The sequence below is a fragment of the Heloderma suspectum genome, chromosome 16 (genome assembly GCF_057233095.1).
Source record: "Heloderma suspectum isolate Gila_16-S chromosome 16, 16-S_ref, whole genome shotgun sequence".
Taxonomy (NCBI): Eukaryota; Metazoa; Chordata; class Lepidosauria; order Squamata; family Helodermatidae; genus Heloderma; species Heloderma suspectum.
In genome coordinates, this window is record NC_139473.1 from 23,294,882 (window position 1) to 23,319,566 (window position 24,685).

The following is a 24,685-nucleotide window of genomic DNA, read 5'->3' on the forward strand; positions in this document are numbered from 1 at the left end:
TGAAAGTTTCAGGCCACGTGTGAGGAATTCCCCAGATGCAGAAGAGTCCAGACTCATCATGAATAAATGTGTACTGGTGAGCAAGGCACGGATGGCCGGCTACGAGTGGGGTTCATAAAGCCTTCTGTTCTCGATAGAGTGCCAGTGCAGCACTTTTCTTTCAGCTCCAAGAACCTCACAGCCTAGTTTTCCTGGCCCTGGTCCTGTTTTCCTTCTCTTGGACCATGTCTCCACAGCAACAGAAGGAGAAGCAAATGGAGGAGCACTGGATTGTTTAAGAAAGGAATCAGCTTTGCTGCAGTTTGGTCCATGTAGGGCTCCACGAGGGAGTGCTCTGCACCAGTTATAATCTCTTCACTGGGGATGGACGAAAGTCCCTTACCTGGTCCCGCAGCTTGCTTCACGGTGGGGGGGAGGCGCTCCGCCCCTCCCCCTGAAATTCTGGGCGGGGTGGGAAGCGCCCTATCCCTCCCCACCGAAATTCTGGCTGGGGGGGAGACGCCCCGTCCCTCCGGCCACGAATCTCGTCTCCTGCCAGGACGCAAACGGCGGCGGCCGTAGCCGCCACTGTTTGCGTCCCTGCAGTCAGCCGTGATAGGCTACGTAAATGTTTACGTAGCCTATCACGGCTGACTTGGGGGGGGGAAAGCACGTATGCAAATGGCAGCGCCCATGGGCGCCATTTGCATACGCGCTCCCCCCCCCCAAAGTCAGCCGTGATAGGCTACGTAAATCTTTACGTAGCCCATCACGTTTGTTTGTTTTTTACTTGGAAATGGCAGCTGCAGCTGCCGGTCAGAAGACCAGCCGCCGCCGCCAGGGACATTCGACAAAGGTAAGTCCCATCCCGGGGGGGGGGGACCGTTTCTCCACCAATTTCGGGGGGCCGACTGCGTTGGCATTCGGCCTCCCAGAGATTCGTGGATAAATCCTCCGACATCCCTACTCTTCACAGATACTTCCGGGCGGGGGCGGGAGTGAACGTCATCTGACTGGCAGGGGCTGCTCCGCCAGTAAGAGAGGCTTCACCCCTTCCCCCTTTCTTCTTTCCCCTGAAGGTCCAGATGCACCTGCATTTCAGGAACAAGCCTCATTGACCACAATGGAAGTTACTTCCGAGTAGACACACATATGCTTGTGCTGGGAAACACGGGGGAGGGGAGGGGGACACAGGGCTAGGAAACCAGCCCCCTTTCTAACTGCAGGGTCTCTATAAGGAAGGTGTGAAGTAGTTACTTGCCAAGGCAATAAACCAAGCCACAGAGAATCGCAGGTTTGGTAAAGCACTTTACAGGCTTTAAATGTCAATTCACAGGGATCTCTGTAAATTCTGATGTGGGCACACAGTGGACAGGCCTCACTGAGCACAATGGGAATTACTTCTGCATTGCGCTCATGTCCTGGTTGCGGATTTCCTGTGGGCATAGTTGGCACTGTCTGAACAGAATGCTGGACTAGATGGACCTTTGGTCCGATCCAGCCTGGCTCTTCTCATGTTCTTATGCTACTCAATACAATACTGCCTTGCCCAAATTCACACGGCTTCTCTGGGAACCCCTCAGAATGAGTTGCGGCTAGTCAGGGAGCTGCAGCACGAGACAAGCCCCGAGAGGGGAGCGAGCCCTCCTAGGCTTCCAGAGGCAGGCACGGGGCCTCACAGCTGCAGATCCCAGTATTGGGAGCAACAACCTTCCTGCCCTTACTGGGTTTGCTTTCACTGCGGAGTTGCACACGTGTCAGCAGCGTGCGCCACGTTCATCACTGAGCATGGCTTGGCAACAGGTTGTCAATACCCATGGAAGTCGCGCAAGTTCCCAGGAAAAGGGTGCCTTGTTAGACCATGCTGGGCTCACTGAGTTCATGCTTCGGGAAGCCGGAGAGCGGTGACTGCCCAACACCCTCCACACGACGCCACACACCGGGGGCAGGCGCCCTGCCTCAGCTGTCCCTTGGCTGCTCAGCTCCTGCGGCTCAGAAGAAATGGGTGGGCAGCTTTCCTGGCCGTTCTTGCAGGCTTTGTGGCTGGGGCTCATCTTCATGCGCCAAGCTGAGTCAGGGACCTCTCGTGCCTGGGATGAAAGGGGTGCTGCGTCATGCCAGCTCTCTGGCGTCAGAGGCGGCTCCTGCACCATCTCTGCTGTGGCTGGGCCCTGAGGAGCCCCGGTGGACCCTGCCCACAGGCAGCGCCAGAGGAGGCTTCCAGCTCAGAGCCCTGAGCAGGGTGGAGACGCCGCTGCTCGCGGGCTCAGTTGGGAGGGGGCTGTGGCGCAGTGGCACAGCCCCTGCTGTGCATGCGGAAGGCCTCGGGTTCCATCCCCAGCAGCCTCTCCAGGTAGGGCTGGAAAGCCTCCTGCCTGAAACCATGGCGAGCCGCTGCTGCCACTGGGCAGCGTCGACAATACTGGGCCAGATGCACCAGGGCCTGGCTCAGGATAAGGCAGGTTTCCAATGTTCCCGTGTCTCCTGCCTGGCCGACCTGGAGCCAAATGAGAGCTTGTGCTTGAGGACTCCAGGGGTTTTCTCAGTTTATTCACATTTATTAATCAGTATTACTTATATACTGCTTAATGTTACATCTCTAAGCAGTTTACATACAACCCCCCCCCACACTGTTTTATGTAATACAATATAATAGTAAACGGTTGTAATTTACGATGACAAAGTTGAATGAACAAAAGATTAAAAAAGAGAGAGCAGCAGCAGCTGCAAGCCAGGGGAAGCGCCCTCCACAGCTGGCCGTGCTTTGACTGCAGATGATCAAGGGGCGCTCTTGCCCAGTCTGCCGAAGGACCAACTTGGGAGGCAGGTTCAGGCCCCAGTTCAGTGCCTCCTCCTTTGTCCATCTCTGGGACTCTGTAGCTGGGTCAGCCCCACTGACGGAGAAACACACTGAGGAGCAGGAACTGCATCGGGAGGCACAGGCATTCCACGGGTGAGAAGCGAGCTCTTGAGCGACACAGGATCCAACTCGGGCTGGATGTGCCAAGGATACTGGGGTGGCAGGGGTGGAAGGGAGACTCCATAACAGCAGTGCTGCTATGTGGACATGATCACAGGCCTCCCCGCAGCCTTCCAAGAGCTTCTGGAGGCGTGCACAGCTTCAACCTTTCTGATTTTAAACAGGTAAGATGGCAATGGCAGAATGCTTGCTTATCTGATGGAAATATTGCGCTGGTGCTGCAGCAGGCCCAGGTGCGTTTCTCTGCAATCTATGAATGGTTCCAAAAATGCAGGCATGTGTTTGAGAGGGTGACCATTTCCAGTCGACCCTCAGTGTTTATGGGGGGTCGTAGGATGCGCCTGTAGAAGATCATGTGAAGCAGCCTCTTTGCTTCCTAGCCAGCCTGGAACAGCCGGTGCCATCAAAGTCTAAGCATGACTGCAGCACCAGGGTGCATTGTCAAGGCAGTATCCCCCCTCCCCAACTGACAGGAAGGCTGCAGCCATGACAGCCCCTTCCTCATCAAAGGGAGTCAATAGGGGCCTGGTATCCTTGCTCGCTAAACATCAGCCCCACAGATTATATGGGGAAAAGATGCCCAACATGGTACCGTCCAGAGGTGTTGGGAGTACAACTCCGATCATCCCCAACCAGCAAGGCTCCTTTAGAGAGACTGCTGTGAGCTGGAAGCATCTGGGGACACAGCCTACAGTGCTTCCCTCTGGGAACTAGAACCTAGCTGATCCCATGAAGATTCAGTGGAGATTCAGGACAGATACAAGGAAGGACTTCTTCACACAGTGCTGAGTTAAACTGTGGAATTCACTTCCACAAGATGTAGTGATGGCCGCCACTTTGGATGGCTTTAAGAGGGTTTTTGACAAATGCATGGAGGAGGCTTTTGGTGGCTACTAGTCCTGACGGCTCTACACCACCTCCAGTATCAGAGGCTGTACGCTGGGGAGCACAAGTGGGAGGGTGCTGTTGCCCTCCTGTCCTGCTTTGGGGGTTTTCCTGGGCATCTGTTTGGCCACTGTGGGAACAGGATGCTGTCCTGGAGAGCCTCTTGCCTGATCCACCATAGCTCCTCTTCTGTTATGTGACCTGCTGCTCGCTTCCGCTTGTTTCATTCCTGTCTCTGTAAATAAAGCAGATATGGCCAAAATGTCTCAAGTTTCCTGGGCTCTTTCACCCAAAGCAAGCCAAAATTGGGCTGGGTGGCCCCTGGACCTTCACTGCTCAGGGAATGCATGGACAGGATGCAGGAGATCCACCTTACACAGAGCCAGTCCCACCGGGCTCAGGACTGTCTCCTCTGACTGGCCGTGGTCTTGCAAGGGTCAGTTGCAGCCCTTTGTCAGAGAGCCTTTGGACCCAAGGGGCCCGGGGCTGAGGTCTCTCACCTGCAAAGCAGTTTGGGATCAGCTTATCCAAAGGGCCTCCTGCACTTGTACAAACTTGCTCATGTCTGAGGCTGGCCGCCGAGGCCCGGCTTTCTGGCCTCCACGGAGGTTGATCAGGTGGATGTGGACCAAGAACAGGCCTTTTCAGTGGTGGACCGACCATCTCTGGAATTCCCTCCAGCCTGGGAGAAGTGCATGGCCCTCTCACTGGGACTGTGCACTCTGAGGGTGCCATTCCCTCCATGAGGCGAAGCTACGCCACTGGGCTTCAGTGGACTTTTTCACCTTTTTTATTGTCTGGCTTTGCTCCTACAGAGGCTGTCATATTTCTCTTGACTTCTGCTCTCCAACTACCCAGGGACTGGTGTGTGTCAATTAATTCCCAGAGCAAGATACAGATCCTAGAAACAAGGTTCTGCCCTTGCTTCTTAGTCCCAGAATGCTGGATGTAACCTGACACCTGCAATAGCTACCTGGGATTAAGGGTGCAACCCTATGCAAAAAAAAAAAGGCTCCCCCCATCTAAACATGCATAGATTGTGCTCATTCATTAAGTCTTTAATCTTCTTACTGAAACTGTGCCTTTTCTCCAGACCACAACTTGATTTCTGGATTATATTGTTTCTTCCTCCACCGCACCTCTTTTTCAGTACCACCTAGTCTGACGAAGAGTTCTAGAGAACTGGAAAGCCTGCACAATCTTTTGTGCCATGTTGGTTGCTCCTAATAGAGGTATTGCTCAACTGCAGATTTTAGATTCTCTCTCTCTCTCTCATGGCTTTGTTTTTCTTAACATTCTAAGTGGAAGTTAAAAGAGTCTCGTCTTGTCCTGCTTTCCACTGAATTTTATCTTGGGGTTGCTTCACACAGGCCTGCAACATCTTTGTGAACCGCCCAGAGAGCCTCGGCTATGGAGCACTATAGAAACATAATAAATAATCACAGTGACTCATAACAACAACATCACTGGCTTATTCAGCACTTCAGGACTGGTGCCTGGCTGGCTCCCTTGAACAGTCTCCACTAAAATCTACTTTGCCTGAGGTGATTAATGGAACAGCTCATTCATATGCATGTATTAAGCATCCCTCTTTGCGTGTGTGCTATTTATTTGATTTGTGCCCCGCAAAGTGGCACTCAAGGCTACATGCTACTCTCTCCGGCACGGCTACAGTCATGGCGCAGGATGGCAGCGTCGCATACCAAAGGTGCGCTACAGCGGAGATTGGCTCCTGTGCTGATCGTGCCCCTGTGTCCCCCGCCGAGGGGCAAAGGAAGAGGGCCGTGGTAGCAAGATTTGGCAGCAGGCCATCTGGGCACATGGGCGAATTTAATTCAGGTGACCATTATATCTACTACTGTGGGCAAGAATCCCTTAGAAGAAATGGAGTAGCACTCATAGTCAACAAAAGGGTGGGAAAAGCAGTACTGGGGTACAATCTCAAAAACGACAGAATGATCTCAGTACGAATCCAAGGCAAACCATTCGACATCACAGTAATTCAAGTCTATGCCCCAACCACTGAGGCTGAAGAAGCTGAGGTTGATCGGTTCTATGAAGACCTACAACACCTTCTAGAACTAACACCAAAAAAAGATGTCCTTTTCATCATAGGGGACTGGAATGCCAAAGTAGGAAGTCACTAAATCACCAGGATAACAGGCAAGCATGGCCTTGGTGTACAAAACAAAGCGGGACAAAGGCTAATAGAGTTTTGCCAAGAGAACACGCTGATCATAGCAAACACTCTTTTCCAACAGCACAGGAGGCGACTCTACACATGGACATCACCAGGTGGTCAATATCGAAATCAGATTGATTATGTCCTTTGCAGCCAAAGATGGAGAAGCTCTATACAGTCAGTCAAAACAAGACCTGGAGCTGACTGTGGCTCAGATCATGAGCTGCTTCTTGCAAAATTTCGGCTTAAATTGAAGAACGTAGGGAAAACCACTAAACCATTCAGGTATGACCTAAATCATATCCCTCATGAATATACAGTGGAGGTGAGGAATAGATTTCAGGGATTAGACCTGATAGACAGAGTGCCTGAGGAACTATGGACGGAGGTCCGTAACGTTGTTCAGGAGGCAGCAACGAAATCCATCCCAAAGAAAAAGAAATGCAAGAAAGCAAAGTGGCTGTCCGATGAGGCTTTACAAGTAGCTGAGGGAAGAAGGGAAGAGAAAAGCAAGGGAGAAAGGAGAAGATACATCCAACAGAATGCAGAATTCCAGAGAATAGCAAGGAGAGACAAGAAGGCCTTCTGAAATGAACAATGTAAAGAAATCGAGGAAAACAATAGAATGGGAAAGACTAGAGATCTTTTCAAGAAAACCAGAGATCTCAAGGGAACGTTTTGTGCAAAGACGGGCATGATAAAGGACAAAGAAGGCAGGGGCCTAACAGAAGCAGATGAGATTAAGAAGAGGTGGCAAGAATACACAGAAGAACTATACAGGAAAGATCTGAATGTCCCTGATAGCCATGATAGTGCGCTCACTGAGCTTGAGCCGGACATCCTAGAGAGTGAAGTCAAGTGGGCCTTAGGAAGCATTACTAACAACAAAGCTAGTGGAGATGACAGTATTCCAGGTGACCTATTTAAGATCTTAAAAGATGATGCTGTTAAAGTGCTGCACTCAATATGCCAACAAATTTGGAACACTCAGCAGTGGCCACAAGACTGGAAAAGGTCAGTTTACATCCCAATTCCAAAGAAGGGCAATGCCAAAGAGCGTTCAAACTACCGTACAATTGCGCTCATTTCACATGCCAGCAAGGTGATGCTCAAAATCCTACAAGCCAGGCTTCAGCAGTATGTGAACCGAGAACTACCGGATGTACAAGCTGGGTTTCGAAGAGGCAGAGGAACTAGAGATCCAGTCGCCAACATTCGCTGGGTCATGGAGAAAGCAAGAGAATTCCAGAAAAAATGTCTATTTCTGCTTCATTGACTATGCTAAAGCCTTTGATTGTGTGGATCACAACAAACTCTGGCAAATTCTTAAAGAGATGGGGGTACCAGACCACCTTACCTGTCTCCTGAGAAACCTGTACGAGGGTCAAGAAGCAACAGTAAGAACCAGACATGAAAAACCGATTGGTTCAAAATTGGGAAAGGAGTACGACAAGGCTGCATATTGTCGCCCTGCTTATTTAACTTATATGCAGAGTACATCATGAGAAATGCCGGGTTGGATGAATCACAGGTCGGAATTAAGATTGCTGGGGGAATTATCAACAACCTCAGATACGCAGATGATACCACCCTAATGGCAGAAAGCAAAGAGGATCTAAAGAGCCTCTTGGTGAGGGTGAAAGAGGAGAGTGCAAAAGCTCAACATTAAAAAAACTACGATCATGGCATCTGGCCCCATCACTTCCTGGCATATGGAAGGGGAAGAAATGGAAGCAGTGACAGATTTTATTTTCTTGGGCTCCAAGATCACCGCAGACGGTGACTGTAGCCATGAAATTAAAAGACGCTTGCTCCTTGGGAGGAAAGCTATGGCAAACCTAGACAGCATAGTAAGAAGCAGAGACATCACCTTGCTGACAAAAGTCCATCTAATCAAAGCTATGGTTTTCCCAGTAGTAATGTATGGCTGTGAGAGCTGGACTATAAGGAAGGCTGTGCGCTGAAGAATTGATGCCTTTGAACTGTGGTGCTGGAGAAGACTCTTGCGAGTCCCCTGGACTGCAAGGAGGTCAAATCAGTTAATCCTAAAGGAAATCAACCCTGAGTGCTCATTGGAAGGACACATACTGAAGGTGAAGCTCAAATATTTTGGCCACCTAATGCGGAGAGAAAACTCCCTGGAAAAGACCCTGATGCTGGGAAAGACGGAAGGCAAAAGGAGAAGGGGACGGCAGAGGATGAGATGGCTAGATAGCATCACCGATGCAATGAATATGGACTTGAGCACGCTCTGGGAGAGAGCGGAGGACAGGAAGTCCTGGCGTGCTCTGGTCCACAGGGTCACGAAGAGACACGACTTAACGACTGAACAACATCTGGGCACGCAGAGACCTTGGCTCACCTCCTCATCTGGTCAAAAAGGACCTGGCAAACTCTTTTCTGATTCTGTGGCAATCAAGCCTCAAATTCTTCACGCATGTGCTGGTATGAAAGGCGCATAATTTCCCTACATGGAGGCGATGCTTATGTAGGAAAATCGCCTATTGATAAGCAGCGCTCAAGTCAGACGATTTGATGTGGGGCATCAGCAGGGAAGTGCACGCTGCAGGCTGCTGAACCGCATGTCGCCCCTGAAGCTCCCCGCCCCCCAGCAGTGAAGGCGGCCCCCTGCTCCGGTGCCGGTGCCCATGCAGGCCAGCAGACGGTGCGTGGGGCAGGGCTGACTCGGCCGGCCAGAATGGGCACGGCGCTGGGGTGGCGCACGCGGAGTGGGGAGGCCGGGGGGGCTGGGCGAGTGGCCCGGCCGGACTGCTCGCGACGCCCCCGGCCGCCCTGCCGCTCACCCCCCTCCAAGTGCCCTGCCAAGGCACCGATGCCCGAGCTCACAGCCGCGGCGGGCGCGGCGCCCCCGCCCCGCGAGCGCAGGCGGGACTGCCGCGGATCCTTGCCGGCCCGCCGCCCGCTTCCTCTTTCGGGGCCCCGAGGGCTTCGCGCGGCTGCCCGGACTCGGCAAGAACGCGGCCCGTCAGGGCTTCTGCGAGAAGCGGCATCACGGCCAGTTCCGAGAAATCCGCCCCGCCCCGCCCCGCCCCGCCCCGCTCGGCCGGTATAAAGGGGCGCGGGGCGGCCGGAGGCAGCCCCGGAAGGCAGCTTCTGCCCGCCGCCACGATGAGCCCCGCCGCGGCCGCCCTCGCCGCCCTCGCGCTGGCGGCTGCTCTGCTCGCCGGCGCCCGGGCCCAGCACGGTAGGCGCTCGCGCTCCCCGCAGCGGCCGAGCGGGCCAGGCGCGCCGCCCGCCAGCCCGCGGCCTCCGCCCGCCCCGCTCGCGCCGCCGCCCCGGCCGAGCCTGGCCGGAGCGTCGCCCGGCCGCGGCCTGCGGGCGAGGCGAGCGAGGCGCGTGGCCGGAGGAGCCCGCGCAGCCGCCGGCGGCGGGGCGCGGCGGGGCGGGGCGGGGCGGGCGCGAACCGCCGGGAGGGACGGCCCGGCGAGGAGGGGTGGCGCCGGCGGGGGCGCGGGGAGGCGGAGCGGCGGGGTCCGGCCGGGCAGACCGGAGCGCCAGGCGGGCAGGCGGGCAGCGCGGCGCCTTCCGGGCGCCTCCTGGGGACGCGCCCGCTGCCCGGCTTCCCCGGCCGCGATGAGTCGCGCGCTCCGTCTGACTGCGCCTCGCGTTGCGCGGTTGTGGCTGGAATTGTTTTTAATGTGCTTTTAATATTTATATGTGAACCGCTTTGGGATTTTATTATGTTTAGTGGAATGTAAGTGTCATATAAATAATAATACATTAAAATAAAGGTCTTCTTCTCACAGCACAGAGTTAAACTGTGGAATTCGCTACCACAAGATGTAGTGATGGCCGCCAATTTGGATGGTTTTAAAAAGGGGTTAGGCAAAATCATGGAGGAGGAGGAGGCTGTCAGTGGCGATCTGGCGCCTAGTCCTGAGGGCTAGGCGCTGCCTCCAGAATCAGAGCCAGGATGCCTGTGTCCCCCAGGCACTGGGGAACACCAGCAGGAGGGACCTGAATTGCACCCCTGTGCTGCTTGTGGGCGTCCCGTTGGGGCAGCTGGCTGGCCCTTGTGTGAGCAGAGCGCTGGACCGCACAGGCCTCTGGTCCAAGCCAGCATGGCTCCCCCTGGGCCCTTCTGCGTCTGCTTCCCTTTGCACATCTGAACAGAAGTGACTTTTTTTGCAAGGGGATCCATCCGTGGCAGAGGTTTCACACCACCAGCTTATTGTGTGATCCGCATTGCTGCATTAATTGATCTCCAGGTGCTTCTGTGCTGGTAGGTCAAGTCAGCAATGTGTGCATGCCATCACAACAATCTTCCCACGTCGGATCAGTCGAGTGAGCTCCCGAGACCCTCACCCCTTCTGGGAAATCCTGTGCTGGGCTCGCCTTTGATGTTTTCACACCTGAAAGTGGAAGGTCAAAGCTATGGCCCAGACTGGAACTCATTTTTTAAGAGGCCCGGCAGGGGAGGGGCGCAGGGGGGCTCTCTGCATTCTGCTTCCTGTTGGTCCAAAGTCAAGGCGGCCCGAAGGAAAATCTACCCAGCTTAGGCAACGAGATGGTAGTTGTTCTAAAATCCTGGTTTATCAGATGGGGAGTCTAAGGGGAGACACATGCAGAGATCAGCTGCTAATTCACCCCAGCCAGACCAGAGATCAGCTTCTAAATCACTCTGTTCCCCCATCTCTTTCACAGACCCGAGCTTCTGCTGCTTCAGCTTCGCAGAGAAAGAAATTCCACGGAAGCTCCTGAAATCCTATGAATACACAAACTTCCAGTGTGCCAAGTCAGCTGTCATGTAAGTATTAAGATACTTAAAGGGTTGTCTAAAAAAAAATCAGGGATGTGAAGAAAGTTCCTTTGATTTGTGATTCCCCCACCCAGCCTGATGAGGTGCTGGCAGCAGAGCACCTTCCCCCACCTGATGCCACCAGATGTGTTGGGCTGCAACTGGTGGGAATGATGGGAGTTGTAGTCCAACTTATCTGGAGGGCACTAGTTAGGGGAGCGGCTCTGGAACCAGTTTATGCAATGACATTTCAGAAAGGTTCCCCTGATGGGAAGAAGCTTAGGAGGGCCTTAAGGGCGGGGGGGGGGGCGCAGTAGGCCCCTTCCAACCCTACTGTTCTATGATTCCCCGCCCCCACAACAGCTCTGAGCTGGGGCTACTGCAAGGCAAGGAATTGCCTCCCTCCCAGTTTCTAGCTTTTGACTAAAACTACACGTCGTCTTTGCAGATTTACCACAAAAGGCAACAGACGGATCTGCGCTGATCCCCATGCGTCGTGGGTCAAGAATGCTTTGAACCGCTTGCCCCAAAACTGACAACATCCCCCTGCCTCTGCCTGCATCTCCCTCACAAGAAGGAATGAGGGAGTAGCGTCTCTTTGGGCTGGACTCACTTGATCCTGTCTGGACAATTGCACTATTAACTTGACTGTTTATTTTAGTCTAGAACAAATAATGTATTCTATTTAAATTATGTCTTAATATTTTTATGTATTTTTTATTTTAAAAGGGAAGTTAGATTGTGTAAAGGTTCTTTGAATTGTTGCCAAAAAGATCTGAAGTGTGAATAATAAATCTCATGATAAGGAACCCTTGTGTGCCTCAGACTGTGTCACTCTGCAACCCCCTTCAGGGGGTGGCTTCTGCTGTAGTCCATGTCTTGGAGCAAAGCGAGCGATCCAAAGCGGCGTCACTGGGATCTCTGGCCTGCCTTGTGCATGGCGCATGGCAGACCTTTCCATGGCAAAGGCTGGTCCAGACTCGGTCTTTCTCCCTTCGGATAGTCAGTCCCCTGCTGGTGACATGTATTAAAGTACCACATCTATGGTTATGTACTTCCACACTTTCTCCTTTGAGATGATGATGGGAGCAAAACTACTCTGAGGACTGCAGGAGGGAGAAATCATTTTGGTGACATCAAGGTGGGCACTAGCCAATTGGTGCTGTCCAGGGGAAAGTTTCCCTGTGAACTTACAAAATTCTGCCCCTGCCAACTGGTTAGGCCCCAGAAAGGAAACCACTTGTACATAATGCTGTGGGGGCTCTTCCCAGCTTGTCCCCTGGCTCTATAAAAGTTATCTGTCATCGCTTTAAACATGCAAAGGTCACGCAGGTAACCTAATGGCGCAAGGTGTGTGCCCATGTCAAAGGCTCCCAGCTTGGCTTTGGCTCTTTGGCAGAATGCAAATCTTTGTGGTGGAACAGATTGGGGGGGGGGTCCCTCTGACTAAATCAGAATCAACTGCCCCATTTGGGCCTTGGAGATCAGGTAAGGCTGGATGGCTTAATCGGACCCAAAGGGCCAAGACCATTTTGAAGAAAAAGAAAGTGAGGCTGGACACAGCTGCAGGGTGCAGTGATGTACTTCAGGTTGCACCACGAGGGAGGGAGAGGTGAAGGCAGGAAGAGGCGTCTGAACAATACAGCAAGGCTTCAGATGGCTTTGTTGGCATTTGGGCTCTGTGTTAGGCGGCGACATGACAGCACTCAGCCCTGAAAAAGATGTGAAATATTAAAGAGCGTGTCTCCGGGCAGGCCTTGCTGTCATCATCAGCGTCATTGTGGCTTAAAGCTAGGCTGGAGAATGGCCCTTCTGTTGTCACTAAATGAAAAGCGGGAAAGCAGCACTAGGCATTTAACCATGAAGTGGGAGAGAAGTGGCACCAACTGAATTCCCACCTCCAGCAGGCCCCCTGTTAGAGGGTACCAGATCCCTGCTGCCTCACTTTACTCCCAGCCATGTCACCCCCCAAAGAGCAATGAGCCTCTAGGGCCCCTCCCTCCAGCCTATCTGGGTGCATGAAGGTTCCCCAAAATACACCTCCCCATCTGCTCCTTGAGGACAGGACAGCAAATATGAAATGCCGCTTCCAGACCAAAGGCTCCAACTGCTGTCAACCCAAAGGCCTCAAGCAGCTCTTGCATCTTTCACTCCTGGGTGGATCCTTTGGGCTGAGGGAAAAGAGAGGAGAGCCTGTGGGGAAATGAGGGAGGGTTATGGGTGGAAGATGGCACTGTCTGGTCCCCCTGTAAAATTCAGTGACCCAAGGCAGGGCGATCGCACCAGAAAATCCTCGTCTGGAAACAGCTTGGATTGAGGAGGCATTCAATGGCTGTTTGCTGGTGGTGTTGCGGGCAGGTTGAAAAGAATCCTCATTTGGCTGTGGACCAGGTGGTCCCCAAGAGGCGACTGACTGTGGAGCTGTCCCTTCCCATAGTGGCATTTTGCTCCATGGCGGAACAAGCAGAAGCAATTGGGAAAACAAAATGCGCTGCCCCCCATGGTGGTCTATTTCATAATATGGTTCGTGTGTGTGTGTGTGCAAGGCGGGGGTATTCTCTCCCTGTGGGATTGCTGTCCAGGAGAGGGTGGTGGGCTCTCACATCCATGTGTAGTTGCAGAGATTCAGGCAGGCATACTGAGGGCAGATACATTTGCACCCTTGATAAGCTTTGCTTCAGAGGGAGGGGAGGAGACAGGGAGGGGTACCAGGGCTGGTCCCACCTGCCTGCTTCCATTCTGAAGGATGTCTGGCAGGAGATCGGCTGCACCCCAGGAGGGGTGGGAAGATCATGCTGGGCAAACCTGGCCAGGAAGGCTTTAAACTTGACCCATCAAGGATGCTGCACACGGTAGAGGATTCCCTGCATGGCCAGCGGAGTTGGACAAGGTGATCTCTGAAATCCCTTCCAACAGGGATTCTATGAGCATTCCCAAGTCACAGGGGCATGCCAGGTGTCCCCTTCCCCAGCAGTGGTGCCTGCAAAACCCAGTGACAACAGAAGCATCTCGGAACAGAGGCCCCTTTCTAAGGGCTGGATGAAGGCAAAGTGCTTGTTTGTTGGCACCAGGCGGGGTTGCGGAGCTGATCTGGCCACGGAAGGGCTGAAGGGCCCATCCTGGGCGAAGCGCCAGGGGCTGTGGGAACAGGGCTGCCTAGGGAAGGGTCACTTTCACACATGCAGAGTTCGAACCCACAGCAAACCAGTAAAACCCCAAAAGTCCTGACCAAGAAGGCGCTTTATTTCATCGGTGTGCTGAATGTCAAAGCAATTCATCAGGAAAGGGGGGGTCCCCAACAACAGAAAAACGCCCGCACAAGAAGGAAGGAACTTCAAAATATACATACTGGAAGGCAAAGGAGGTGTTTATTTGACATTACTTGTCAAAACCAGCTCGACATAAAACATACACCAAGTGGAAAAATCTTATTTCCCCTCCCTGCACTGCCCTTTAAGCTTCTCGTAAGAAATTCACAGCTGTACATTGAGTTAAACTGGCAAGAGATGAAAACATCCTGAAGCACTCTTGCTCTCTGCGGCTGGAAAAGTACCGAAGATTCGAGAGACAACATTCATATATGCGGGTGTCTCCCGGCAGGTAGTAGATATTCAGACTTGGAACCGAGAACAACCTTTCCACCCAAAAGAGCCCATTTTTCTGGCATCCCAGTTCTTGATGAAAAGATGTGTGTTGGGACGGTCCTCTTCTGATTCTTGCAGCTCCATCAACTGGACTTGGGGTGTGTGAGTATTTTTAAAGGACTCCAACTGCAGCAGGATGGCTAGTGTGGGGTGTGAGTTTTTAAACTGTGGTTTATTTATTTATTTATTTATTTTGCAGTCCGGCCCCTTTGCCTCCAGCACACAGAAATTTAGCAAGTAAACCATCATCCATCATTTCATCACTATGTTCGGGGGGCAACATCATTCCCCATGGAGCTTTGCACAGGGCACAGCAGCAATATGAACCCACGGTGGTTTGAAACTGCTTCAATGACCAGGTCATCCCATTGGGGTGAGTGCTGGGCATTCTGGGTCAAACAGGTCGCCCCTGTTCATAGAACCCTAACCCACTGGGGTCCCTCAGTTGGGGACCCTGAAATCTCACAAGCCATCAAACACTCCTCGCCGTTGCATGCTGTTAGCTATCAAATGCTATTGTCCGCTGCCAAATCTGAAGATTAAATACTTTTGCAGGCCAATATCCAATCGTGATAAATGAGATGTTCCAGTGGTTTTCAGCCTACCCTCTGTGGAAATTTGTGAGATCCCCCAATTAGGAGATCTTCTGAAATGCAGATTCTGCTCAAGACTTCTGATCTTTCTCTACGATGTAGAGTTTGGGTGTTTAAGAGTGCTCATCCACGTTCACAACAGCAAACAGTGCTGCTCCATGCGAACTGGGTGTGCACCTCGCACATGCCCCCAGAACCCCTTGCAGTGAATGCAATTCTGTGGCAGAGCCCAATGTGGAATGCGATGCCTTGAAGGTAATGAGTCTGAAAACCACTAAGCACCAGCATTGCATGTTGGATATTAATACTGTCAAATCGTACATTGTATTGCATGTCTACTTTCACATACTGCAGAATATGAATGGTCAAGCACCTTGAAAACAATGCAGTGATTTCTCAAAGCCAACATGGATTTATCAAGAACAAATCCTGCCAGACTAATCTGATCTCATTTTTTGATCAGGTCACCTCCCTTGTGGACTCTGGGAATGCTGTGGACAGAATGTACCATGACTTAAGCAAAGCTTTCGACAAAGTGCTCCATGATATCCTGATGAGCAAACTAGCTCAAAGTGGGCGAGATGAAGCAATGATCCGGTGGATCCACAGTTGGCTACAGAATCGGACTCAAAGAGTGCTTATCAATGGGATCTTGTCAAACTGGGGAAAGGTTATGAGTGGGGTAGAATCATAGAATAGTAGGGTTGGAAGGGGCCTATAAGACAGTCAAGTCCAACCCCCTGCTCAGTACAGGAATCTAAGTCGAAGCATCCCTGACAGATGGCTGTCCAGCCTCATCTTGAATGCCTCCAAGGTGGGAGAGCCCACCACCTCCCTAGGGAATTGGTTCCATTGTCATATTGCTCTAACAGTCAGAATGTTTTTCCTGATGTTCAGCCGGAATCTGGCTTCCGGTCACTTGAGCCCATTCTTCCGTGTCCTGCACTCTTGGATGATTGAGAAGAGATCATAGAATCATAGAACAGTAGGGTTGGAAGGGGCCTAAAAAGGCCATCTGGCCATCCTCTCTGTGACAACCTTTCAAGTACTTGAAGAGTGCTATCATATCTCCCCTCAGTCTTCTCCTCTCAAGTACCGCAGGGCTCAGTCCTGGGCCCAGTGCTCTTCAACATTTGTATTAAGGATGTGGATGAAGAGGTGCAGGGAATGCTGATCAGATTTGCAGACGACACAAATATGGGCAGGATAGCTAATACCCTGGAAGACAGAAACAGAATTCAAAGTGATCTTGAGAGGCTGGAGCGCTGGGCAGAAAACAACAGAATGACATTTAATAGGGATAAAGGCCAAGTTCTGCACCTAGGAAAAAGAAACCAAATGCGCAGTTACAAGATGGGGATACGTGGCTCAACAATACTACAAGCGAGAAGGATCTTGGAATTGTCGTAGACCACAAGCTGAATATGAGCCAACACTGGAATGTGGCAGCAAAAAAGGCCAATGCTATTTGGGGCTGCATGAATAGAAGCATAGCTTCCAAATCCCAAGAAGTAGTAGTTCCCCTCTACTCAGCACTGGTTAGGCCTCATCTGGAGTACTGTGTCCAGTTCTGGGCACCACACTTTAAGAAGGATGCAGACAAGCTGGAGAGGGTTCAGAGGAGGGCAACAAAGATGATCAGGGGACTGGAAACAAAGCCCTATGAAGAGAGACTGAAAGACCTGGGTCTGTTCAGCCTTGAGAAGAGAAGACTGAGGGGAGATAGGATAGCGCTCTTCAAGTCCTTGAAAGGCTGTCACAGAGAGGAAGGCCAGGATCTCTCCTCAATCATCCCAGAGTGCAGGACATGGAATCATGGGCTCAAGTGACAGGAAGCCAGATTCCATCTGAACATCAGGAAAAACGTCCTGACAGTTAGAACAATTCGACAATGGAACCAGTGACCTAGGGAGGTGGTGGGCTCTCCCACACTGGAGGCGTTCAAGATGAGGCTGGACAGCCATCTGTCAGGGATGCTTCGACTTGGAGCAGGGGGTTGGACTCGATGGACTTATAGGCCCCTTCCAACCCTACTCTTCTATGATTCTAAGTATCAAATACTGAAATTAAATAGAGTTAGGTGTCAAATATAGACATCCAACGTTTGGAGAACATTTGAAGACTGAACGGAGGGCTTTCTTCATGCAAAGTGGATGCTTTACCACAGAAATACTGTCCCTCTAGAGCACGGGTGTTCAACCTCTTTCAGCCCGAGGGCTGAATGCCATTTTGGAGAAGCTCTTGGGGGCCACGTTCCAGTGGTGGGTGGGGCCAAAGGCAAAAGGGATAGGGCCAAAATGCCAGCCTCTTCTAGCTTCAAGCTCTCACTGCCAGTAACAAAGCCTCTGGAGAGGCTTGTCAGCCTTTGGGGTGGAGTGGGAACTGCACAAAAGCAAGGGACCACCCAGCACTCAGCGGCTGAGGAAAAGGGGGTAGGGGAAGGGGAAGGAGGTATGTCCTTCTGGGATAACCCTGGAGGGCAGGGTTTGGCCCCCAGGCCTGGGTCTCTGCACCCCTGCTCTATAGCCTGTCCCAGCCCAGGCCATCCATGTTAGTGGGCGGGAGAGACACCACATGAACCTGGCACACTCAGGCTCCCTGCTTGGAGCTGGCAGCAACTCTTCGGCAGGGAAACCTTGTGACAACCTGCGCCCTGCGAGGATGATCCTCCGGCAGCCAGCATGGCCATTCGGACGACGGGGGTGGCTTCTTGGTAAGGACAACCTTGGGTCACACAGCAAAGCCTCCATTGGAGCCCCCAAAGAGCAGGAAGGAAGCATCATAAATGGTCAGTGTCCTCATACACACACACACACACACACACACACACACACACACACACACCTTTGGTCACCCCTTCCTGGCATGTGTCAAACAACTGCTGTGCCTCTAAAAGGGACTGGCGCATGCTCTCATTTTCCTTCCACTGGGATCACGAAAAACAGGGGTTGATCTGCAGATGCCAACTAGCAAAATGATTCGCCTGGGCTTCAAATGCCTGGCAGAACTCCATGCCTGGTATCAGAGAAAGGCAAGCCACACGATACTTTGGCCAAGCAAAACAGGTGACCCCCAGCACTAGAATGGCCACAAAGCCAACAATTCCCTTAGAGCTTCCTAATGCGAAGGCTCGAGTTTGGATCAACAGTGCTACTTGTAATCTGGAACCGTCCGTTGTTTCTGACAATGCTACAACAGGGCAGCAAACCCTTGAACAAAACAATAGGGTAAGAAATGAATTGTTGCTACGCAAAGTTAGCGCTACCAAAGCACCGATGTGAATATACACAGCACACGCATACTTGCACGCACACAAACACACACAGCGCAGCTGTAAAAGTGTCTTCCTATAAACACACATGTTGAACAGTCCACCATTATTAATCACAGACTTAAGAACACCCCCCCCCCCAATAAAAGAGTGCTGAAATGTGGGCCCCAGAACAGAGAATACCATCAATGAGGCATTTAACCATTTTGGGGAACTGTCAGTAATCGATGAGGGTGCAGAAGGCAGCTCAGATGGGTTGATTCAGCCAATCATGGCATAATAAAAGCATCGGCAGCAATCACAAGCCAGCCGAAGGCCCGTCTCCCTTCATCTCCAGCAGCGGACACCCAGGGAGATGGAGGCGGCCTTTAGGAACCGTGTTCAGTCCGTCACCCCTGCCTCACGGGTCAACCCCACCACCCGGGTTTTCTCAGCTGGCAAGATGTGGATGGCTCTTTCAAGACCTTTCCCAAAGAAACCTGCCTTTCCCTTTGCCCTCCTGGCACTCAACTCCAGCCCCGCCCCACAACGCCCAGCATGAATCTTTTGATCCTGGCCTTCCTTGCTTAAGTTGGGACAAAGCAGAACTAAGCCCTCCCCTACATCTAGGAAGCCTTCTGCATTTGAAGGTTGCCTGCCCCTTCCCAGCCTCTTCTTTTGCAAGCTTAACTGTCCTCACCCTGGCTCCCTCCAGACCTAGCTTCTCTGGGACTATCCTGAAATATCAGAACCCTGCCAGCAAGAGGGTGCTCAGGGCAGCGCAAGGGTGAAGAGAAGGAAGCAACAAAGTGTTGCAGGCCACGCAGAACGTGGCCATGGGAAACGCCAGCCCCCCGGGAGAATCCTGTGCAGTCTGCTAGGTCTGGAAGGTCTGGATGCTGGCACAGCACCGGCCTGCAGGGCTGAGGCTGCTGCCCACAGGACAGCCTGGGAGCGCCCGTGGGGGCAAACCGCGCTGTGCGGCTGAACAGACACCCTGAAGCCGGCGGAATGGAAAGTGGCGCCACGTGCCTGCAGATCCGAGCGGAGGAGGAGCTTCACTTGTGATACGGGGCTTTCTCTTGTGTTGCGCCGAGTCTTTGGAGCCATGGCTGGTCCCCATGCGCTGCAGTCAGGAAGGGGGGCCAGGACACATCTCCTCGATCAACTATTTGGTGTTCTGAAGCTACTGGTTGTTACGGTTTTTAAGGTGGTTTTTAATGTTTAGCTACATTTTTTTTGCTTGTCATTTGCATTTTCTGGATTTTGTGTAAACCGCCTTGATTGGCTTTTCTAGAAAGTGGTATAGAAATGTTTAAAATCAGTAGAACAATAAACCCGGCGCGCACCAGCTGGGGCCAGCGACACGGTCTGGCAGACGTCTCCCCCCAGGTTCTGGCAGCCCTGGGCTGAGGGCGTGCCCCGGCAGCTTGTAAGGGCCTCTGTTGCGGGGCGGGCCGTGGAGCGAAGGGGCTCTGCTGCGCCACAGCCCGACTGCTGTTCTGGCTGCACAAAGAGCCCCGCTGGGCTCCACTCCAGAAGGCCTGGAGGCGCCCCTCTGGGTCAGGCTCCGCTTCCTCTGGGGCTCCAGCCCTCGCGACAGTTGTGAGTGGGGCCCCAACCGTGTCTGGGGCTGCAGAGCTGCCGAGGCACCAGGCATGAAGCCCCGTGGCCATTCTGCTGGGTCCTGGGGGTGTCTCTGGGCTTGCCCACAAGCGTGTAAGGACAGGGGCAGGAGGCCTCCCCTGGGGAAAAGACTGCGCTCCACCCACTTTGCCGGCTGATGCACCAATGCAAAAGGTCAAAGACGTCCCCCATCACCTGGCCTGGCTCAGTAAGCAAGGTGTGGTTAGCAACCCTGTGAATGTTGTTAAAAGGGTGAACAGCAGCTGAGGAAATCTGCAGGGTTAAAGCCCCCCCACTCCCCCAGTAGGGATGGGGGTCCCCCACCTGCCACTGACTCCAAGACAGAACATTCACACCATTCCTAACTGCCCCTCCTGGCTGTCTTGAAACCCCGCTTACTTATTGCAGTTCTGTACTGCCCAATAGCTGAAGCTCTCTGGGCAGCTCACGAAAAGCACGGCATGATTAGCTGCCCTTTTGAGGCGCGTCACCCTGGGAAATCTCGCAGGGAGGCCGCTGTCACCCGACGGGGGCGGCGTGGAAAAGCTACAGAAGAGGGCGGTCAGACTGAGCAGAGGGCCCAGAGGGCATGTCCCATGTGGAGGGCTTCGGGGCGAAGCGGAGGAGCCCCACGGTAAGAGAGCCATGAACTCACGGAGGGTGTGGGGGGAGAGTGAGAGCCAGGAGAGGAAAATGCGCCTCGCTCTCTCTCTCTCTCAAAACCACGGGACTGTCAGCTGCCCAGCGGCGCTGGTTGGCAGCAGGCAGGTGACAGGGAGCCCTTCCTTGGCTCACGAGGCGGAGGCCTCCCGGTGCCTCTGCACTTTCCCGGTTGGATTCCCCCGGCAAGCTCCCCGCGCGGTGGGCGCTCCTCGCTTGAGGTGGAGGCGGCGGGGGAGCGGCGCGGCCAGACTGCCAGACCCAGGAAGGCTGGAGCGGGCTCTGAGTGGGGCGGGGGGACTGGGGGAAATACATCATGCAGCTCGTGGGGAGGGAAGCTGCGCGGCAGGCGGACGGCCCCATGGCCATGTGCCGAGCACATGACGAATCTCATTCAGCCAGGGGTGGATTCCGCCACCAAAATGGGCAAAAGCAAGGGAGGAAGGACTCGAGAATGCCCGGCCTGTCTGCGGTGTCGAGTGTCAGTTCCTGCCAGGGATCTAGGGATAGCCACTGTAGTCAAGCCCACGATCCAGCAGCACATGATGCGCAGAGCACGCCACTTGCCCCCTGCTGGCCCAACTCTCCTGCACTCTGGTGCCTGGCCTGCTGCCCCTACATAAGGATTTCCCCTTGGGGCAGAGTTTGGAAGTGGATCAGGCGCCAGACATGGTCCTCAGTTCCGCTTTCACAGACAAAAGTGCCATGGAGAATGCCCTTGCCTGGCCACCTTAAGGTGATGTCCAACTGTGTGTGTGTGTGTGTGTGTGTGTGTGTGGGAGGGGGGACTTGACTGTGCACAAGTGTGTGCGTCTGCGTGTGAGGATGTCTGCGTGTACAATTCCCTCACTGACTTGAGATCCATATTTAATATTGAAAGGGCAACACCTTTTCTCCTCGCTTGAAGCACTGGAAGCAGCAACCACGTCTCATGAGACATAACAGCGTGCGCGACTTCAATGTGCAGGCTACGCCACCCTCTGAAGCAGCCCAGACATGTGCTTGAGAGGCCTCAGCAGGGGGGTGGGAAAGAGATGCACACGGACTTCCGGTACTATTTGGTTTATCAAACGGATCGCTCCAGTGTGGTTCCATTTTCAGAGCAAAGAGTGCAGCTGTGCATCTGCAAAGACAGGCGCCACACCTAGAACACAGCAGGGGCACCTGTGTCCACCCCCGCCCCCCAAGGTGTCTTCCCTTTGCGGCTCCCCGCAAAGAAAGACCAAGTTCTCCGTCTTCTCTGACTTCCTCCCTTCTTTTTGCCTCTACCGATGAGCCTCTCGTAATCCGAGGCCGACTTTGGCAAGAGCCACAAGCCCCACGGTCCAGTCCGGAGGAAAAGGTCTCTGGTGCCCAAGAGATGCCCTCTCTGCATGGCTGCCGCGCTGCCCCTCTCCCCCGTGCTTGAGCTCCCTTTCCCAAGTGCTGCCGATGCCGTCTCTGGCACTGCCCTGGCCGCTTCATCCGAGAAACAGGGTTAACGGCTGTCAGCCTGCCCCCCTCCCGCTTACTGCAAGCGAAGCAAACATCGGAAGACCAGCTCTGCAGCCTGCCCGGTGTCACCACCTCCAGAGGCGGCAGCCGGTGTGTGCCGCCCGCTCTGTTCTCAAAGTTTCGCGGGTGGATCCAGACGAGACGAAGAATGGGAAGCTCCCCCCAGGGGACAGAAGCTGCCAGGGCTGTCACAACCCTGGCCACTCGCCTTTGCCTGGCCCCCAAAGCGGCCCGCGCGCGCCTTGGAGGGCCGGCGCCCCCGCTCCCCGGATGCACGAGCCACGGCGGCGCCCGCTACGGGGCAGACTCGAACTTCGGAGCCCCCGCCCTCATCCAGGCGATGGGGGGCAGGTGCCGGTCGTGGTCCTTGTCCGACTCGGGCTGGCTCTGGGCCCGCTCCGGCTTGGGGGCAGACGGCGGGTCGGGCTGCTGGACAGACATCGTCCTCCGGAGGTGGCTGCGCTTGTGCAGGAAGTCGGGCTGGGAGTGCAGGCCAAAGCTGCCTTTCCGCAGGATCATGCGGGCGCTGTTCTTCTTGGGCCGAGAGTGGAGGCCGAACTCCAGCCAGGCCAAGTGGGTGGCGTAGCCCTCGCTGAGAAACTGTAGCCGGGAGAGGGGGGAAGGAAGGAAGGAAGGAAGGAAGGAAGACGAGAAGCTGGAGGAATACAGCAACAGCGCACGGTCACCCCTGGGTCGTGCGGCTGTTTCCCTGAAGTCCCGGCCCTGCAGGTTCCAACCCCATTGGAGCCCCTCCAGACGTTTTGCGCAACCACTCCCAGGCCTCCTGACTGCTGGCCATGCTGGCCGGGGCTGCTGGAAGATGGCGTCCAAAGTGTCTGGAAGGCACCAGGTCGAGGGAGGCGGATTCCAGGGCAAGACAACCCAGGCAGGTCAGTCACAGGTCCCTGATCCCGCCTGGAGGGACAATGGCCCTAGCCCCTGGGCTGCTCCTCTTGTGTGCCCTGACAGGTCTCGGAGCTCCCCTGCTGGCAGAGGTGTGGGGGGGCACATGGGAGGCGGTGGATCTCCCTCCCCTGGGGCAGTGTCAGGAGGTCGCCCCTGCTGCCTTCTGAAATCCTCAGGTAGCCAGAATCAACACGCAGACAATAGGGCTCTTTTCCAAGGCTTTATTCCCTTCAACCTAATGACACTTACAGATACTAACTGCTTCATCCTATGAGTGAGACTTAAGAGGGCTTCCTACTCAGGGGTTCTAACCTTAGGAATCAGTTGATCTCCATTTGGAGGGGATGGCGGGAAACCTCTGTACATATGAGCTAGGAGGAGAGAGTCCACCCCTTTCCCGTGGGGCATCGGGGCGCCGCTGTTGCCGACATGCCAAGCGGGCTGAGTGCCTCCTCTCAGCGCCCGCCATATCGTGCTTGACAGTGCACCAGCGTCTAGTGTCCAGAAACTGCTGTTGCTCCTCCCTCTCCCTGCCAGGGTCACTATCACTCTCAGGAATGTGTACCGGGAGGGGGCTCTCCCCCTGGCTGCTCCTCTGAACAGCGTGCGGGTTCCTCTCCCGCTGTTTCTATCTCTTCCTCAGAATCAGAACTGCTTTGGGGCTCTCTGGGCCCCGATCCAACCCTGACAGGCGGAAAGTATTGTGCCCAGGGGGTGGATCTCCCTCCTCTGGGAGATCCAGCAGGTCCCCTTCTGGTGGGCATCCAGATACCAGGCATAGATGGATGGCTTTATTTCCACCAGCCTGCCTTCGGGGACCCGCTCTTCGTATCCCCTTTGCTCTTTTAGAGGTGGGATGATTATCTGCTGTCTTATCTGTTCATTTGATGTCAAAAAACAATGCATTATGATGATTTTTAGTGGTTGTTGATGGCCACTTTGGGTATCCCAGTGACAGTATGGGAAGGCTGGATATAAATATTTCAAGAGCTGGACCTCTGCACGTATGGCAAGGGGCAACAGCCACACACCCCAAGGGTTACAATGCACGCACACCGCGTGTGCCTGGCACAACCAACGTGCCCGTTCGTTGGTGCTTCAGCTAATCTCCCTCCCTCACTGGCCAGGGGCCCTGTGCCACCTGGCCTCCCCTGCCCCCCCAACACATACATCCCCGCCCAGTTGCAAAGCCCCCCAAAGAGCCTGTGACCTGGCACTGAGTCTGGTATTTCTTTGCTGGCCGTCCAACAATGTATATCTGGGACGGGGAGAGGCCCAGGACGTTGTACACAGAGATGTCCTTCATGGAGCCATACGCGGCACAGATCCTGATGTGGCACTGGGAGGGAGAGAGACGTCGCAAGAGTCAGCCACGCTGAGAGAAGGTGCGGGACCAGGCAGAGCTACCCCGTCATTGCTTGGCATTACATTTCAGGCTGCTGACCCTTGCCAGCAGTCAGGGGTGCTGAACCTCAGGCCAGGGGCCAAATCCAGCCTGACGTTCAACACCCGCTCCCAGGCCCAGTTCGAAGTGCTGGGAATGACCTACAAAGGCAGTGGCAATGAACCTCAGGCCTGTGGGCCAAATCCAGCCCTCTGGAGGCCCTCAGATGGCCATGTCCACTTCCCCTGGCCTCACCCCCTTTCCCCAGATCACGGATCATTTCCCGTTTCCCAGGTTTTGTGCAGTTTTCCCCCATTCTAAAAGGCTGAAATGCCTCTCTGAA

General features: G+C 54.0%; 2 protein-coding genes across 9 annotated transcripts in view; one reads left to right on the forward strand and one right to left on the reverse strand.

Moving 5' to 3' along the window:
• Positions 1-9,123: 9,123 nt before the first annotated feature.
• Positions 9,124-11,598, forward strand: LOC146335108 (C-C motif chemokine 5-like). The gene is made up of 3 exons (XM_084822766.1): positions 9,124-9,231; positions 10,692-10,794; positions 11,234-11,598. The coding sequence occupies exons 1-3, from the start codon at positions 9,156-9,158 to the stop codon at positions 11,319-11,321; spliced, it is 267 nt and encodes an 88-aa protein (XP_084678892.1). The 5' UTR covers positions 9,124-9,155; the 3' UTR covers positions 11,322-11,598.
• A 10,008-nt stretch (positions 11,599-21,606) lies between these two features.
• PITPNM3 (PITPNM family member 3) overlaps positions 21,607-24,685 on the reverse strand; it is a 107,030-nt gene continuing 103,951 nt past the window's right edge. For all 8 annotated transcript variants that reach the window (XM_084822765.1, XM_084822762.1, XM_084822759.1 and 5 more), the window contains 2 exons: positions 24,169-24,297; positions 21,607-22,652 (listed from right to left, as the gene is read on the reverse strand). In XM_084822765.1, the coding sequence (XP_084678891.1) occupies positions 22,347-22,652; positions 24,169-24,297 (435 nt within the window). In that variant the 3' untranslated portion in view covers positions 21,607-22,346. The remainder of the gene's footprint in view (positions 22,653-24,168; positions 24,298-24,685) is intronic.